Raw genomic sequence first — 20,258 nt, 5'->3', positions numbered from 1 at the left:
GTGTGTTGCCTCTCAGCCAATGAGTGTCGTTAAAACTGCCAGCTTGTTCACTTAAACTCGCAACCTATGTCCAACATTCCAGTTTCCCGATCATCAAACGGAAAACGAACTGTACGGTTCGCTACCTTCTGGGAAGAAGAGTTCTACCGGAAATGTACAAACTGCACTTAGGCAGTTTCCGACGGCAATTGTCCTCCTAACACAGAAGACTTCAGGACTAGTTCTTAAGCAAAATGGAGTCGCCTACAGCGGATTTTGGGGCCGAGTTTATTTACAATTTATGAACATATTAAAATTTTTTTTATGGCATGCACCTGCGAGGAAAAGCATACTCTTTTCAATGGTATTTGACTAATATTTAAATTTTCTTCTCCTGTAAACATGCCATGCATGTTCTCCTTTAACCATGCCATGCATGACTGGAGAACTACATTTAAAGAACTATTCCTGTAGATCTATGCTAATAATGTCTTCTGTAACCTGGTATCAAGCAATCCGCTGCAGAACTGTAACAACAGCCTAAACTATTTGTACATTTTATCTATTTATTTATTCTTGTTTTTTGACATATACAGCCAGTATTATGATGGTAGGAAACAAGGCAGTTCCCCGATTGGAAACCCATGACCATCTCCAGGTTGCTGACACACTTTAACCTTTTGAACCACTAAAGCATTTTTTTTCAGTAGAATTTATGCATGCAATTATTATGAGAATGGCACTAAAAATGATTTGCTTGTGTGAATAAAGATGCAAACCTTGAAAAACAGAGAAACTTGTTTCTCTACACCTCTTAGTTCTCTCAGAATATTTCTGAAAATATTGTTTGCTCAGGGAGTTGAAAAGGTTGAAGAATTAGAGTACATGTGCACTAAAAGTCCACTGATGTGTGTATTATTCTTGCACTATTTTAAACTTTAAACAGCTCCATTATCTCACTGCATACTAGAAGCCAGTATAGGGAAAGCTGTATGAGGTTTGCAGAATTCAATTTGGATCACAATTAGTAAGTAGTTAGTTTTCAAATTTAAATGTCTTATGATATAAAGTATTCAAAGTTCAGGACAATCTAAGGGCGACTATTAAAAACTGACGTTAGAACGTACCGACAGAATCTTCGAACATCCTCGAACACGTTCCTGCTATATTTTACATCACACATCATACAATATTAAAACATCATAAAATATTACACCACACAAAACGTAGTCAAACAAAGACGCAGAGAATGACAAATCTTCACATTTTCACACAATAAAGTTCACACCTACATGTAACCATGTGAATATTAGCAATAAAGGCTAACCTCACAAATGAACAAAACTGCAGGCTATTTTAAATCCACAGGAACAATGAATACGATAAATAAGCAAAGAGAAGTGAAGCTAAGCAGAGTGAGAGGAGTAATGGCTGAACTAGGGAGGTATGGCCAACAAACCTGGACCTGGTCTTTAGCAGAAAACTGATTTGAAAAAGTGGAAAGATAAAATCATATATATATATATATGCAACCAACCAAAATGTAAGGAACAACAAAGTTTTCCCGATAAACCGCAAAAGCAATAGTTACAGTGAATGTAGAATGTAGAATGTACAAAGTAACCATGTGAGAAGAGAATGTTTCTTGTCATTCCAAAAAGTGCTTTTATAACAAGACTGTTACCACATTGTCCAAGAGGATTTATCCAGGCATCCATATTTTGCTTACTGCCTACATGTATGTATGTATGTCCCCCTTCATGTCGGCACTATCGCTTTCCTGTCAATGCCACATAGTGCTCTCAGACTATGAAACACAGCTTACAGGCTTAATGATTGTTGTTCAAAATGTCCAATATCTATTACTGTATAACTACAAAATTCTTCTGTACAGCATGAATGATATTAACTCGGCAACTTCCTGCATGGACACAATCTACAGTTAATCTGTTTGAACACTCAAAAGAACTAGTTATATGTTTCATGTCCTATAAAATAGTGTATAAATTTATATCTAATCCAATTCTCTCATCTGCAGTCTATCACAGAGATAGATAGAGTTGAATAGTGTATCCCCACCACCTACGTGTACAATGTATTATATATACACCACATCCATCATCTAAGGACTACCCCATTTGTATAGGAATATAGGTAATACTAAAACATCTACACTTAACACTACCTGATAAAAGTAATATTCAAACTGTGATACCTTTGTGGCTCTCTTTACACAGGTGATACAGAAAGTGAGTGATGAAAAATAAAGATTAGTGACAGAGAACAATTTCACCAGCCTAAATATGTTGCCAAAGCTGAGCACTAAGGTTATACCAAAGATTTTGGGCAAAATAAAATCCACATTTGCTATTAAATCAGATCAAATTTTCTCTATTTACCAAGAATAGCACAAATTATTATCCTTGAGAAAATATCAGACTGGTACATGTAGAATTTATAGTGTTTATGAAAAGCAAATGTGAAGGAATTGTGTAAAAGGTAAATACAATTATTTGATCTAATCTAAAATAATAGGTGCATCCTTTCTTTTTTTTTATATATTTATCAAAGAAACAATTTTTTGTACCAACACAACTGCAACTCATTTGCAGTTTACCACACAGTTAATACTGGGTTTGCTGATACATGTTTTAAATTCATGGACATGAAAACAGAATTGCACTTTCAAAACATTAGGTTAACTTAATTCAACCTCAAGTTTTCTCAATAAATGACTTCACGATGAACTTCCAGCTTTTCTTTATTCCTCTGGTAAGAACAGGAATCTAGCTACAGTATTTAAGATAAAACATATCAGCTTGGAAGACAAGGAAATTGGTTTTTTGGGTTCACATGCTGTGTAATCAAATATCTGGTTGTGGAAAGAAAACTTATACTTTCGAGGTGTTAAGGTAACAAGGTGTGGTCATGATATTCTGATAACTGATGCCACTGTTAGCCTTGACAATTGTGCAACCAACAGATGAGACATTTTCCCGCATCTTTGGAATTTAAGCAAAAGCCAATTTCTAATCTTTCACACAAGCACAGAGGGCCAGGCTTGGAATTAATGATTTCCATTTTTTTTTCTTTAACAAGCTGACATAGCACTATTTGCACAATCCAATCCCATTACAAGGCACATATGATGGGTGTGCTTTTCCTATTTTAATTGACACATATTCATCCGGTAAATCACTCATGAATAATAATTGAATTCAGCACCCAGTCACATTGCAGAACATATCATCATGTGATGACTGCAAGGCTATAATGATGGATCAGCAAACAAGATGCCTCAATCCCAACAAGTGGCAAAGCTCTTCGGGGAGACATGAGGAAGAGAAGAGAGAGAGAGGTGAACAATCAATGGATGAGTTACTTTCTAATCTTATGCAGAGATGCATCTCCACTGGCTTAAATTCATAAACCTCTTTTAAACAGACATCACAGACCATATCTTCAGTTAAGGTATGCACATGTAATAAACAAATGTGTATAAGCCATGACATGGTGAAATCTGAATTTGCACAAAGAGGCAGAGTGTTTCAGAGTATAACAAAAAAACTCCAGCAGAAAAGACTTTCGATGAAATGCTGTAATCTGTGATTTTATGAACTTACTTAAACTCGTCAGTCTCTGTAGACAGTTCTTGCTCAATCTGTAAGAACACCTGCACCTAAAATGAAACATAATTTACCGATTAAGATTTCCAACCACATCACATATGAAGTAGAATGTAGGTGTGTATGGCATCAAAATAAGTTAATATACGAAACAAGTTGAAACCACTTACTTACATTGTGTGAAATATACCTGATCTAATTCCTCAATTCATTCATCCAATCATTTTTTGTCTTTCAGCACGGCTCTAATAATCTTCATAATGCAACTGAGAAAGTCACAAAAAAACAAAAAAAAATTCTGAAGGAGGGTCTGAATGATCAAGAGCACTGATTTTTTTTAAATTTGAGCAATAATGAAGGTCAAAACTTTATAATGGCACACTGGGTCAGTCTAAAGGACTATGTTAGACTTAACTAGATTAATCAAAGAACTTTTGGTACTTTCGCACAAACTTCCACTATTTTCAATTTCCCAATCCAGTCTTTCGACATCAGTAATCATAGGTTCACCTTCTTATCATTTGTGGTAAATGATCCAAAATAACTCCAAAAAAAGTATTTTTAAAAGGCAAATAAATGCCATAACATATTATATTTTGATGCTTACATGTACATTTTTTTCAGTCGAGTATTATCCTACCGTCCAAACAACCTCAAAACATCCTTCTAAGATGATTCGATCAGGCGAAAATCAGGCACCACAGTCATGGGCAAAACTTTAAGTTTTTCACTAAAGTTTTGAGAACACATGTTAGCCTTTTATACAGACTCACCATCTCTGTTATGATGGTAGGCCAGAGGGAGGTGAGGTGCTGGGGGGACATCCTAAGTATGAGCACCCTGAAGCAGAGGAACACCTGTGACATCACACTGGGCACCTGCGGGAGACGCAGACTCTCTGACAGACGCTCTGAAACACATACAGCCAATCACTTGTTACAAAAACTAAACCCTTGAAACTATTAAGGATATTTCACTTATGGCGGGGGCCTCCGTGGCTCAGTTGGGTAGTGTGCTAGCACAGCGTAATGACCCAGGAGTCTCTCACCAATGCAGTCACTGTGAGTTCCAGTCCAGCTCATGCTGGCTTCCTCTCCGGCCGTACGTGGGAAGGTCTGTCAGCAACCTGCGGATGCTCATGGGTTTCCCCAGGGCTCTGTCCAGTTTCCTCCCACCATAATGCTGACTGTCGTTGTATAAGTGAAATGTTCTTGAGTACGGCGTAAAACACCAATCAAATAAAGAAATAAATCATTTATGGCAAGTATGGCCGCAGTCAGACTAATGTTACCATTAATTACATGTATACGTACATAATATAATAATTTATGTGTACTTCCCAGCCCCACTTTGTGGAGAAATACATAGACATAGTACATAAACTGGGAGGTTCAGACCTGCTTGAAGCACAACAAAAGGAAAATTGCCCAAAATAAGGAAAATCTGGTAAAAATGAAGAAACAAAGGCAATCTCTTTTTTTTTTCTTCAAAAATTAATCATATCAAGAAAGTAGCTGGAAAAAAAACTTCACCTTTGGTATATAAAAATGCACTTTCAGAAGCATGTAAATGCATTAAAATGATACTTTCAATGCCAGCACAATCTCTCTGAAAATAATCAAACTTTACAAAGAAACTCATATGTGACCATATAAGATTCAGGAGTCAATCAGAATCAATCTAAATGTGTCCAATGCTAAACTTTAGGTGAAATGCCTAATATTTGACCAAACCATGCAGACACACCCTTCCACAGGCAAATCCAAATACAGATACTCCCACTGCATTCAGAAGGGAGCATTTATTATTTAAACATAATGAACCACTAAAATGTGCCCGTGTTAAGAGTGCCTATGTTGAGAGTGCCCGTGTTGAGAGTGCCTATGTTGAGAGTGCCTACACTGAGAGTGCCCATGTTGAGAGTGCCTATGGTGAGAGTGCCTGTGTTGAGAGTGCTGACCTTGTATATCTGGCATGTTCCTCTGGTACTGGTCAGGTTCACTACAGAACAATGTGAAGGCGAGCCTCTTGAGGAGCAGGGTCCGCTGTTCAAACTCCTGGTCCTTACTGCTGAATAGGTTCAGGGAGCCCGCCTGTACCACCGTCACACGACCTGAGACAAGAGGCAAGAGGAAAACTGTCAAGGAACTCTACAGAAACATGTTACTAAACAGTATTATATACCAACTTCCAAGTTTGCCTATATCTAAACACTGAGGTGGTCATGCCGCATATGTTTTATATGGCAGGTGGCCGTTTGTGGGCTTAACTTTGCTCCTTAGATGACAGGATTGATTTTTGGTGTATAATAAACATGTTATTGAATAAATACATGAGTGGTGCAAAAACGGAAATCAGCTTCAATAAAATATAAGTACATGTATGCGCTATAATCTAGAATTTCATGGAGTTTTTCACCAGCTAAACCACTGGGCCATGCGGCTGCCCCTTCAGAAATGAAAGTGGAGCCAAAGTGCAAAACCACAAAAGCATCCAAACTAGGTAGCTTTTGACTGATTGTTCAGACTGTCAAGCAAATTAGCCCTGCCCAGACTATGCTGACCCAGCCCCCTTACTCATGAGGTCCTTGAAGGTGGTCTTATCATGGGTCATCAGATTGTCTATGATGGTCTCCCAGTAGCTAATGCACTTCTGGTCCATCTGGAAGAAGCTGGCATCCAGCAGGAGCTCCAGGGCCTCTTTCCGCCAGGACTTCCTAGTGTACTGGTAACCACTGATGCTGGACAGGAACTGTGAGCAAGCCCGGAAACTTGGGAGGTTGTGAGGGCTGGAACCATGAGCAAATAAACAACTATGGCGTTTAACAATGTTAGGAGAATGAATGTATTAACAGTACCCTTGAGCCATTGCTGATAATATGATAATGAACATCTGGATGGTTTGATTTTTATGTATTGAATGGACGTCTTACATGTTGACATATTGGGCAAGATAAATACCATGTGGTTTCTAAGATAAGGAAAGACATAGTACATGGAAGAGATAATGATGTGTTTACTAAACTGTGGTTTCTCAGATAAGGGAAGATGTTGTACATGCGGGAGATAATGATGTGTTTACTAAACTGTGGTTTCTCAGTTAAGGAAAGACGTTGTACACGGAAGAGACAATGATGTGTTTACTAAACTGTGGTTTCTCAGTTAAGGAAAGACGTACACGGGAGAGACAATGATGTGTTTACTAAACTGTGGTTTCTGAGATAAGGAAAGACGTTGTACACGGGAGAGACAATGATGTGTTTACTAAACTGTGGTTTCTCAGTTAAGGAAAGACGTACACGGGAGAGACAATGATGTGTTTACTAAACTGTGGTTTCTCAGTTAAGGAAAGACGTTGTACACGAGTGAGACAATGATATGTTTACTAAACTGTGGTTTCTAAGATAAGGAAAGACATTGTACATGGGAGAGACAATGATGTGTTTACTTAACTATGTTTTCTCAGATAAGGAAAGACACTGTACAAGGGAGAGACAACGATGTGTTTACTTAACTGTGTTTTCTCAGATAAGGAAAGACATAGTACATGACAGAGACAACGATGTGTTTACTAAACTGTGGTTTCTGAGATAAGGGAAGACGTACATGGCAGAGACAATGATGTATTTACTAACCTGTGGTTTCTGAGATAAGGGAAGACGTTGTACATGGCAGAGACAATGATGTGTTTACTAAACCGTGGTTTCTGAGATAAGGGAAGGCGTTGTACACGAGTGAGACAATGATATGTTTACTAAACTGCGGTTTCTCAGATAAGGAAAGACATTGTACATGGGAGAGACAATGATGTGTTTACTTAACTGTGTTTTCTCAGATAAGGAAAGACACTGTACAAGGGAGAGACAACGATGTGTTTACTTAACTGTGTTTTCTCAGATAAGGAAAGACACTGTACATGGGAGAGACAATGATGTGTTTACTAAACTGTGTCTCTCCAGATAAGGAAAGACTTTAATTGTGTTTTCTCAGATAAGGAAAGACGTTGTACACGGGAGAGACAAAGATGTGTTTACTTAAATGTGTTTTCTCAGATAAGGAAAGACATAGTACATGACAGAGACAACGATGTGTTTACTAAACTGTGGTTTCTGAGATAAGGGAAGACGTACATGGCAGAGACAATGATGTGTTTACTAACCTGTGGTTTCTGAGATAAGGGAAGACGTTGTACATGGCAGAGACAATGATGTGTTTACTAAACCGTGGTTTCTGAGATAAGGGAAGGCGTTGTACATGGCAGAGACAACGATGTGTTTACTAAACCATGGTTTCTGAGATAAGGGAAGACGTTGTACATGGCAGAGACAACGATGTGTTTACTAACCTGTGGTTTCTGAGATAAGGGAAGACGTTGTACATGGGAGAGACAATGATGTGTTTACTTAACTATGTTTTCTCAGATAAGGAAAGACACTGTACAAGGGAGAGACAATGATGTGTTTACTTAACTGTGTTTTCTCAGATAAGGAAAGACTGTACATGGTAGAGACAATGATGTGTTTACTAACCTGTGGTTTCTGAGATAAGGGAAGACGTTGTACATAATGGAAGTGAGGAATGGGACAACTTTCTCCTTCTCTTCACTCCCATACACCACATCCAGGAGACTGGCAGTCCTCTAACAACCGCAAAATTAATATTTAGACTGGAAACTGAAGTTTTATCAGGCAACAGTGTTTCATAAGAGACACAAAATTCTTCTCTTTTCTAAACAAAGCATTTTTCACTTAGCATGAAGAAAGAATATATAAAGTTAAAAGACAGATAAAATCTTCACAACCTCTATACTAATATTTAAGTCATTCATTTCACTGAATAACTTTTATCATGTTTCAAGTATGCAATGGGGATAAACCAAAACTTGTATGTAACAGACTTTATATAACTTTTTTTTATCTATTTAATGAGGGTGCGTGGAGGGCTGTTGTATATAAAAATTCAACAAGAATCATGACCACTACAGGCCTTGCTAGCACTGAAAACTTACCTCTGCCAGCTGGGTCAGAGCCTGTACACTGTACTTGGAGATCTCAGAATTGGAGTTCTGCGGTGCTATCACTTTTCTCTCCAAGGGGGGCGACATCTCCATATCTGCGTGGAGAGACACAGGCATTGTATTGAACATTACAAATATTACAGAATAAGGGAAAAAGAATTCAGCAGCACTACATCAAAAAGATGTTTTAGTATCAAATCACAGCAGTTTTCCCACCAGAGGACAGTGTTACAATGTCCTGGTCCCACCAACCCAGAGTGAGCTATGAATGCTCCTGCTTTTGAAAGCATTTCTGTTGGAGATCTGGCTATATCAGGGCTGTAACCCTTGAGCACTTCGGCTAACTAACAGATGATTTCATCAAAAATTTTTTTTTCACTTCTTGGTAAACAGAGAGTATCGGTGTTTTATGATTGGAAGTTGTTTCAACCATCAATCCCTACTTACACGGGAAAATAAATAAATACCACGAAACCGACATGCACGTTTATATAGGTAACTAATAAAGCGTTGTAAAAGCAGTTCTCAAGCTGTTCTATTGTCATTCTAAGGCACATATAAATACAAGGAGAAATATGTAACCTACAACAGTACAACAGCAGTGACAATGTATGTATGTACGAGTTCATACACTGGACATGGCTTCTTAAACTTTAAACATCTACGTGGGAAAGTCTGCCAGCAACCTGCTGATGGTTGTGGGTTTCCCCCGGGCTCTGCCCGATTTCCTCCCATCATAATACAGGCCACTGTCGCATAAGTGAAATATTCTTGAGTACGGCATAAACACCAATCAAATAAATAAATAAATATTTAAACCTCTAATTTTTCCTAAGTGTCAAGCATAGCCTATTTGAAGTGCAACTGTATACGGACCACTCTCCTCATTGACATCTCCATCCTCCACATCGTGGATGTCAGTCTGAGGGCCGGGTCTTACAGCCAGGTTACGCCGTAACCATGTAGTTTGAGCCAAACATGACCCAGCGATAGTGCTCACAGAGTCCAGAACCTTTTGAACAATATCCTGAAAGTGAGCAAACAAACAATCATCATCATTCATCATATGAAAACAATATCCTGAAAGTGAGCAAACAAACAAACAATCATCATTCATCATATGAAAACAATATCCTGAAAGTGAGCAAACAAACAAACAATCATCATTCATCATATGAAAACAATATCCTGAAAGTGAGCAAATAAACAAACAATCATCATTCATCATATGAAAACAATATCCTGAATGTGAGCAAACAAACAAACATCATCATTCATCATATGAAAACAATATCCTGACCGTGAGCAAATGAACCATCACTGACCATGTCACAACAATATCAAGAAATAAATAATCAGATATCCTCAACATTGAAGAAATTTCCCTTCTTACAGCTGGTTATTTTGCAATACATGCAGTACATGTGATGCACATGTAGAATAGACTCGCACTTTCTTATCTACATTTCTCATGCAGCATGAAACTAAACAAGTACCTGCAATTCCTTTTGACTTTTCCGGTCATCCATACCAGGCATTCTCTGCACAGCCTCATTTAATATTCTACAAAAACAAAGAGAAGAAAGAAATTCGTCACATTTTTTTTTTTGGCACTTTTTTTTGTCAGACATGACATTTTGTAAAACTTTTCATTGGAAATGAATTCTTTTAAAAACAGGTCAGATAGACAAACAATGTACTACTTTTCCGACACCGTGGTTTTCCAACAACGCATTAGCTCTGTTTGAGCTATTCTATCCTGAAAATTGCCCACAAAACAATAATTAATAACATGGTCAGTTAAGGAATGTTTTAATTCCTCTTACACATAAAAGTATATGTTCATACCGGCTTACTAATACATATTTTTGAAAGCAAAAATATATTCGCACATCTTCAAGAAAACAATCATAATAAGCCCTAATAATTCATCCTTTCATTCAAAAAGACACCATATTTCAGTCAACATCATCTTGTAAATGTACTAAATCTACATGTACATATCAAGGGGTTGTCAAGTCACATGTTGCTTCAAGACAGAATGTCATTTACAAAGGCTGAGAAAACGAAGTTGACCACTAACTCCAGCAGTAAGAACTGTCCTGGTGGTGAGATGTTCAGCTGAAGGCCATCCTTGATCAGGGTCAGCAGGGAAGGCCACGAGTCAATCAGCTGTATCCCAGACGTCTGCTGGATGTAGGCAAAGAAAAACTGCAACAGGTTCACCTCCAGTGGAATACTCTTCTGTCAAGGAGGCAGAAAAATTCAAGATTCAAGACAGATGATAACACAACATGTGTTCAACATGAAATTATTAGTTTGTAAGAAACCTGTTAGATTGTACCCCGTACACAGATCAATTTAAACCAGATCAAATCTGAACTGGTTTAAATCGAAGCTAGTTGTAAAAATGTGGGCGTTCACATGACCATATGGCCATGCCGCTTTTAAGATAGTTCAGGGAATGGCCCATTCACATGGTCACATTTAAGCTGGTTTAGTAATTAAGATGTTATTTTGACCGCCACGTCCCTGGAGCATTTAATCCAGTTACCGTTCACACAGCACAGATAAACCGGCTCAAGCACTGAAACTGGCTTAAAGCCACGTTGCTAGTTGGGGCAAATACACCGGATTAAATGCCCTCACTTTGCGTTCACATGGTCGACGTCAAACTGGCTGAAAGCCACTTTTGCAAGTTAAAACAGCTTAACTTTGCTCGAGTGAACAGGGTATTAGACACCTACTTGTGAATCTATAAAGGAAGGGCATTTAAGTACCAAAAGAAGAAGAAAGTATGCTGTAATGATTAAATACTTCAAGGAAATAAGACAATGTTGTTGCAGGGTACACATAGTTTAAATCATCCAAGATTATTTGAACAAAATGGTGAACACCATATAAAGAGGTCAATAGTATTATTTCCAGAGTTCATGACAAGATTAGGCTTGGCTCTGATCATGTATCAAAAAACCTCTATATCCTGATTAAACAACTTGTCCTTTAACATGACATTCATCATAAGAAGCCTTATTTATTTATTTGATTGATGTTTTGATTAATGTTTTATACTCAACAACATTTCAATTATATGACGACAGCCAGCGTGATGGTGAAAGTAAACCAGGGCAGAGCCCAGGGGAAACACATAATCATTCGCAGGTTGCCGGCAGACCTTCCCACATACAAATGGAAAGGAATCCAGTATAAGCTGGACTTGAACTCATCGGCTCCTGGGTCACTGTGATGCACTAGCCACAGAGACCTGATAGGAAACTTTACAAGACCTTCAGGATTTTTGGTGATTTTATAAGGTACATGTACCTTGTTTTTGGTGAGTTCGGATGGAGGGGGTTGCTTCATCACCTGCTTGACCATCTGTACAAGTTTGTCTGTAGGCAGGACCTTGATCTCACTGACCAGATCCACCAACAACAGCTGGTCATCACATGGCACCGGGATCACCTGAGGAGAACAATTGATTCACAGTCTGCATATACATGGACTTGACATACAGATGTACTATGAACCTATATTACTCACACACCTGGGATATAAACCCATGGTGTATACACACACATGGACTTGACATACACATGTACTATGAACCTATGGTACTCACACACCTGGGATATAAACCCATGGTGTATACAAACACAAGGACTTGACATACACATGTACTATGAACCTATGGTATGTACACATCTGACATATAAACCCATGGTGTATACACACACATGGACTTGACATACACATGTACTATGAACCTATGATAGACACACACCTGACATATAAACCCATGGTGTATACACACACATGGACTTGACATACACATGTACTATGAACCTATGGTACTCACACACCTGACATATAAACCCATGGTGTATACAAACACAAGGACTTGACATACACATGTACTATGAACCTATGATAGACACACACCTGACATATAAACCCATGGTGTATACAAACACAAGGACTTGACATACACATGTACTATGAACCTATGGTACTCACACACCTGACATATAAACCCATGGTGTATACAAACACAAGGACTTGACATACAGATGTACTATGAACCTATGATAGACACACACCTGACATATAAACCCATGGTGTATACACACACAAGTACTTGACTTTCACACGGTCATATTAACTGTCTACCCATTTATCAAATATCACTTTATTCATTACTCTGTGCATATAATTATTTGAATGGGATACCGACAGAAGTCTGAAGTACATGCAGGACCTTATTACGTAATTTTAGTCACGATGAACATTCTACAGCGGTGTCTTGTGTGTCCTACATGTGTGTTGTATATGTGTGCGGGACACATTAAACACAAGCTTACTACCCTCATTCTAAACACAACACACTCGTTTTATTAATCTACATTCCATTTGAGTGTATTAACAGGCACTGATTTTCATCGCCAATTCCTGTGTAAAAAAACAAAAGGAGCAAAAAAGAAAAAAAAAACCTTGAAGCATTAATAGCGGCGATAGCAGTGCTAACCATGTAGACATGAAACCAGAGTCTCAATGACACGTACACTGACACTTACCTTTTTGGCATGAGAGCTGGATTTCTTGCGGCGGTCATTCCAGGCGACAGCCACAGCTCCCAACAGACTGACCCCATGGGACTGAGATAAGGGACTGAGGAAATCCAGGATGTACCTCTGGATAATCTGTGAAACAGACAGCAGTTTTATTTATTTATCTATTGATTTATTTGATTTTTGCTGAGCACCATACTCAAGAATTTTCATTTATACAATGGTAGTCAGTCTTATGAGGAAGTCAAAGGGAAATCAGGGTGCCAGGCATAAAGCATAACGATCTTTAGCAAGTTACTGACAAATTTTCCCACATGTGACGTACAGAGACACATGTATACACGACCATCTTAAGGGTGGAAGACAAGTGACCTTAAAGAAATGACAGACGATATAGTAAACAGGCACACAAGGGTCTTTGATCGCTTATTGTCACCAAGTCCCCACAAACAGCAAGAGTAAGGTAATCTATGCATTGCCTGTCCAAGGCCGTGTCTGACCCCACCTCTAACCACCAGATCACAGCCCACCAATTTCTCCAGTCACTGTTAAAGTATACAGTACATCTCTTTTACAGAGATGTATACAGTTTTCCATCTCATGGCTTTTCAAAGTGAAACCTTGCTTTTCAAAGAAATGAAAAGTTACTTCAAATTTCCAGGCTTTTCAACGTTTTCCAAGATCCAAAAGGAGCCCTGCTGTCCACATGCAGGTGTTACCTTGGGTGATCCCATGGTCCAGTTAGCTTGTTCAGATTGTGTGTCCATGGCCTCCTGGTTAGACAGAGTGATAGCTTTCCAGATGGTGGCCAGACAGGCTATGATACGAGGAAGGATGCTCAGCAGATCCCGACGAGCCTCCATAACTGGAGAAATGGCTGTCGTCAGGTCACGTGGGGGGCTGGAGTCCTACAAATAGATTAAACAAACAGTTAATAACAGAATTCTAGTTCACAGTGCAATTGGTTTAACATCAAGCCTTTATCACCATTTGATTAAAAAACTTAGTATTATCTGAACTGGATTATCAAAGCATGGATTGACAGCCCAAAAAAAAGCCTGTATTTTCTTCATTACTTGCACAGTGTACCTAAATTAAATTATTTCACAGGTGAGCTTTTTCAGAGCTGACTGATTGAAATGACCACATGGCCATGTATGAAAATCCTTCCTCACAAACGTGACAAACATGCAAACACAGATGGTGACAAGACCAGACCAGAAATAAATTTCAACACAACCACCAGTAACCTCCCTATCTGTTTACAGCTCAATATGTTTTAACACTCTGTCAATGTGTACAGAAACCATTATTTACAAAAACACAGCCTCTTTTAATACCTTAGTTAGGGGTTTATTTAACAGTTCATGTAAATGTTTAATTTGCAACAAATTACACACCCCTTTTCCTTACCTTGCCACTGACTGGGTTGAATACATGAAGCAGGTTAAAGATGATCTGACTGGCATAGTTATTAGCCTCTGAGGTGCTGCTGGCGCCCGATGGTAGCGGGCTCCCAGCGACACTTTGGGACTGCTGTCCAGGAGGCAGTAGTGACATAGGGTGGTCAGTCCCTCCAGCATGGTCAGCATGTGGTCAGGGGTACTCGCCGTAAACCGCTACTGCTGTTGGGACATGGGACAAGATCACATCAATAATCAATCTACCTTTATGGTCAAGACAGCTTGTGTACAGGATAAAGACACAGTAAATACGCTACAGGGTGTGTAGAAACTTAGATTTATGTACCTGTAATTAACTTGGAATATAAATTACTCACTATACATACAGATCAACTGAGCTTCTTCTAGTCAGTAATCCTTAACAAGTAATCCCCTCAGTCTCTAGGCTATCTCGCTCACATAGCAGACAGCCCTGAGTCCAGGTTTTCTCCCAGCACTGACTCCATATATGTATACAAGCAGTCAGTACTCTGTGCGCAAGGATGGGTTCATCAAAGGAGAATCTTACACAAAAAGTCCTTACTCTGACTTCAGTAGAAGTATCCACGTTCAGTATCCACATTCACCTAATGTACACCTAATGTACACATGCATAATGTGTATGTATATGATGCAGTGGGTAGAATACACAGAGGAGATATTTACAGGAAAATACAGTAAAATCTGCAGATACTGTAATCTTCAACTTTTTCGAATGTTAAACTAGTAAAATTATACTTTAAGTGAATGCCTGAAAACCCAACCAGCATGGATTTGTCTCCAAAATCAAATTAAAAATGTGCATAACTGGGGCTGAAAGTTGCTCTTTCATTCGCGAAAAGGTTGAAGAAATATAATAAAAGTCTCAATCCATTGGGAATCTTCTAATATTATGGTAATTCAGTGTGTTACCAAATACATAACGCACATCTCCCAAAATAAGTCAATATGTGACTTACATACATGTACTTAACTGAAATGAACGTAGAGAACAACAAATATTCATTTCACTTCCCTAACATGGTGACTTTATGTGAATTTATAAACAAACACATAATTCGATAAACAATAACGAATAAATTAGTACAAGTGTGCATTTAAATCTTGGATATGCCCAAATCAAACGAAAAACGATAGAAAAACGGTGTGCCACATTCAAATAAACTGACATGTCTGAAGCCCTTCCAGTGCATATGTAAACCTACCTTGCTTTACTATTCATGATGGGTGGTCCATACGCCTGAGCAAGCATCTCCAGATTGCGACACAACTGTGCCACGACGGGACATGACAATATGTGACAGAGCTTTGCCCATAAATGGTAAAGATGATGTAACCATGGATATCCAGTGTCTGTGCATGTGGGCAACATGCTGCTGTTTCAGGGCACTAAGAATCCCAGACAAAAACATAGCCTGATGCACCATGGGTAATGCTGGATTGTAACGCACATGAGAAAGAGAAGGCTGGAAGCTGACTTTGACTGCTCCCATTCTGTGACCCCGCTGAAGTGGAGGCATCTTGTTCCCCATTAGCTTTAACAATGTGATCTTCCAGTTGAACCATGACGCGAAGCAACTGAAGCAGCTTAATCTGGAATGTTTCGACGGCCGACGAGTCCAAATTCTCTTCATTGAAATCGACGATAGTTTCCGTAAAGCTAGTTGCACTTTTCTCCTTACTGAATTTACGTCGCGCGTTGTAAATTACTAGCGAGTACGCAGTGAAGCAGAGCCTTCTGAAGTTTTGCACTTGGTCAGTAAACTGTCCATGTAAGAGGCAAGCTTTTACCGCTGTCCTTAGTAATTAGGATTAGTTCTGACATCATCAACATAAGAATCTCAGCACTGAGAATGTGGACTTCTCGGTTTCCCCATTAACTCCTCTGGGGCCAGTTTACTCATCATCAGATTAGGGTAGTAGCTCCTCACATAATACAACAACACTGGACACCAGAATTTCCAGGTACATGTTCATACGGCAGCCTGACAGCGTCTCCGAAGGAACTTCCCCGAAGAAATTCTTCCAAACACAGATTTCCTGTGTCGGGCCAGCAACGTCTGAACCTTGAGCAAGTGAGGTGTCCGAACTGCAGAAATGCTACACGTTGCCATGGAAACCACGACAAGCCTTGGACAAGACCGAATGAGTGACTTGAGTGTGGTGAGAGCGTACAGAGTTCTCTGGAAGTCATATTTCTGTGTATAGAGCAAAATATGCATATGAAGGGTGTGGATGTCCGTAGAGCTTGGCTCGCCATGTGACCCCGAGTTCTGTTTTGAGAGATCCACATCACTACCTGAAGGGGAGTCAATGTTCACGCCCTGACGCTCAATGGAATTTAACAGTTCATCTTCTGGACAACTGACACTGTCTCTGGACACCACGCTTGTCTCCCTTGTGGAGCGTAATGGGATAGGTGTGTCTGAAGGCTTACTCTCCATCGTTTTGTCGATCAACTCCTCCAGAATGTCTAGCACAATGTCCTCAACAGACTCCTCTTGTTCAGCTGGAGTCTCTGACAGAGTCACTTCTGACTCCTCTTGATCCCTATCCTCAAACACTATCCCTTCTTTCTGACAGGTCTCTTTGTTCAGTCTCTTAATACTGGCTAGGTCAGGGTGATCTGCATACATGGTTACACCAGGAATATCCAGCCCGTCAAACACCAGTCTGTCCAACACGTTTTCTGTCCCGAAAGGATTCACACGTAAGTTCAGCATGTCTGCATTGACCCTTTCAAAAGGGAGGTCTGGCTGAGCCCGTGTAGGAGCGGTCACAAACTTGGACTTGGAGCCTTTCTCATTTACCACTGTCAAGGCATAGGATTTCAGATCCTCCGCACTCCTTTTAGAGATGGTTTTACCTTGTGAGCTAACGTGGTAAATCACATTGCCACCTTCATTGCTGATGGCGAAGATTTTGGCTTCTGTCGACTCGATCTCGTCTCCTACATCACTCAGCTTCACTTTCTTAGGCTGATGGATGTTCACGTGCTGAATTGAGATTCTGTAAAACAGAAGATGCCAATGCTAGTAAATCTTACTTTATCATTCTGCAGCAACAACAACTAACACCACGTATGAATGCATATATCACCTAATCTTAAAATTCATTATCCTTTCCATTACGTGGCACTTATTTATTTACTTATATATGATAGGTGTTTTACGCCATACTCAAGAATATACATGTACACGTATATGACCATGACCAGTGTTATGGTGGGCGGGAAACTGGGCTCAGGGAAACCCATTACCATCCACTGGTTGCTGGAAGACCTTCTCAGGTATGACAATTACTGTAAATTCTTAAACCTTTTCGCATGTTTGCGTGTTGTTTACTTAAGCACATTCTGAAGGCATTATTCTATGTGAACTGCTAAAATTTTAATTTTCTTAAAGCCCTGAAATTGGCCAATCCATTGAATGTGGCTTGTCTCCAAAATCAAATTAAAAATGTGCATAAATTGCACTGAAAGTTGCTCTTTTATAAGGAAAAGGCTGAGGAATTAGGGTAGATGCTATAATGCCAGAAATACTTTGAGATACAGTCCTAATGCCTGGGACTTTTGCCGCTTGAGTACAGGTATTTCACAGATTAGTTTGGTCATCTTTAGATCAAATGGATTGAATTATCAAAAAAGCTCATCTATAAAAAAATACACACCATTGACCATATGAAGCTAGTCTTATTTTATATGAAAGTATGAATTGTGATATCAAAAAAACAAATTGAAATGTGCCATTTCATATTTGACTTTGGTTTTGAAAATCTTGGTTTACAGAGATAGGTGATAAATAGTATGGGGCTAAATGGGTGAAATGCTGATATTTCCAAATTCCTACAGTTTTATGTACATATAACTTCGAAGGCTTTTCCAGAAAGAGTATCTTAACTAAAAGCTTTAATTTCATTTTTTTGTTTATGGCAAAATGTTATTCAAGGTCTACCTCGCCTTCTTTTAAATTTGCTTTGTTTACACAGCCAGTTACACAACCAGTGACAATGACTGACAGATCTCAAAAGTCTATTTGACTGAGGCTCCATGTAATGTTACATGCAGGACTACCTGGCTGTGTCTGGATGGAAGAGCATCAGGAGGATAGGCTCCAGCATTCTACCCAGGTCCCCTCTCTGTAGACTGTGTGTGACCCAAGTGCCAGCTATGGCCTGGGTGGGGCTCGTCTCTTCCTTCAGGCTGTCCAGCACCACAAACATTGATCTGACAACAACAACAACAACAAGTAAATGAACATGTAAGTATTAATTGACAGGAGAGCTAATAATCTAGTATTACGTTGAAATTACTATATTTCTCCTAAAGTCCAGCATTGTGACACATTTTACTTGATTCTGACTGATTTATTCACGGCATAGTGCCACTTTAGAGTTATTTACCAAGTTGGATTCATTTCTTATTTTATCACTTTAAGGTCTTTATGTGCTTGGGAAAGTGCATTTTTACAGGCCAAATACTACACTAATATGAAATATTCTGTACATATTTATTACAAACTACATGTATGACTGGACTTGGATGGAAAGAACACTAGGTGAGCTACTTCCTGTCCAGTACCATATACACTGGCCTGACAACGCAACAACAAACGACACCATCACATGAACAAACACGTGGGTACACACAATGTGCATGCACTCACTCACCTGTCATAGGTTCGTATCATTCGTCCAGGCGTGGTCTCCATTCTCTTGTCTCTCGTCAAATGCCACAGCACTGTAAACTTCTTGTATGCATCTATCCTTTTTTGCTGTAGTTACGTAATAAACAGTTACATGTATGCAGGGGTTTCATTAGATGGTCTGTTACCAGCTACCCGCACCCATCTACTTCTGTAGAAAATTGAGCAGGTAGCTGCCTACGTTTGACTTTGTGTTGCTGTATGTTACAAATGTGCTTGTGAATCAGTAAGATTCAGTAAGAGAACATTTTTCCACAGTAAATGATGTGACATACACAAACATGTATACGGAGGCAAAATTTGTGTACTCTTTTCGTCTGATTTCAGAAATATAAAGACCATATTAGCCTGTGCAGGTCAAATACGGGGAGAAAAGTAATGTTCTGGCTCGATAATAAGCCTAGATAGAACAAAGCAGTGCCTTTACAACATGCCTGGATAAATATGAACAAATATCTTGTCAAATACTTGTTCAGGAAAACCTAGCCTGCCAGAATCTCTTAGAACTTAACAACATGTTTAGCACCATAAACTCTGTCATTGTACATATGCATTTTTTTAGATGAAATCTGGAGAACATAATATTGCCACAAAGGGCAGTGTGTACAGTTATCAGCTACATGCTGCATTATGGTAGATACCCCTGCCACTCACCTGGTCGTCCTGTATGAGAGCGTTGCCTATGACATCCTCACAGACCCAGCTGTTTGGGGGTGACCTGGTGTAGCTGATGGAACAGCTCCACACTGGTCTGATGGTAGCCACTGCTCTCCTCCCCCAGGTACTCCCACAGGCCCTCAGATACCATCTACAACAGACAGCCAGTCATGCGGTGACTCAAACATAGACAGTCAGAAATATAAACACAAAAAGTTTGAGGTTCTCTACCTTGGGATACACTAAATGACAGAAAATTTCGACCCC

General features: G+C 39.3%; 1 protein-coding gene across 1 annotated transcript in view; it reads right to left on the bottom strand.

Moving 5' to 3' along the window:
* LOC135461955 (protein dopey-1-like) overlaps positions 1 to 20,258 on the bottom strand; it is a 44,843-nt gene that overhangs the window by 6,210 nt on the left and 18,375 nt on the right. The window contains 26 exon segments of the mRNA XM_064739259.1: positions 1,439 to 1,462; positions 3,603 to 3,658; positions 4,379 to 4,515; positions 5,566 to 5,718; positions 6,182 to 6,393; positions 8,134 to 8,243; positions 8,613 to 8,716; positions 9,498 to 9,648; positions 10,118 to 10,184; positions 10,705 to 10,865; positions 11,946 to 12,086; positions 13,196 to 13,321; positions 13,909 to 14,097; positions 14,603 to 14,703; positions 14,706 to 14,811; positions 15,842 to 15,913; positions 15,915 to 16,113; positions 16,115 to 16,338; positions 16,340 to 16,507; positions 16,509 to 16,577; positions 16,579 to 16,655; positions 16,658 to 17,640; positions 18,704 to 18,856; positions 19,300 to 19,403; positions 19,989 to 20,045; positions 20,047 to 20,142. Coding sequence (XP_064595329.1) covers positions 1,439 to 1,462; positions 3,603 to 3,658; positions 4,379 to 4,515; positions 5,566 to 5,718; positions 6,182 to 6,393; positions 8,134 to 8,243; positions 8,613 to 8,716; positions 9,498 to 9,648; positions 10,118 to 10,184; positions 10,705 to 10,865; positions 11,946 to 12,086; positions 13,196 to 13,321; positions 13,909 to 14,097; positions 14,603 to 14,703; positions 14,706 to 14,811; positions 15,842 to 15,913; positions 15,915 to 16,113; positions 16,115 to 16,338; positions 16,340 to 16,507; positions 16,509 to 16,577; positions 16,579 to 16,655; positions 16,658 to 17,640; positions 18,704 to 18,856; positions 19,300 to 19,403; positions 19,989 to 20,045; positions 20,047 to 20,142 — 4,040 coding nt within the window.

This window comes from Liolophura sinensis, chromosome 1 (genome assembly GCF_032854445.1).
Source record: "Liolophura sinensis isolate JHLJ2023 chromosome 1, CUHK_Ljap_v2, whole genome shotgun sequence".
In the NCBI taxonomy this organism is placed as follows: Eukaryota; Metazoa; Mollusca; class Polyplacophora; order Chitonida; family Chitonidae; genus Liolophura; species Liolophura sinensis.
Note: the sequence above shows the minus strand (reverse complement) of the source record. Positions and strands in the feature narration are given on the sequence as shown.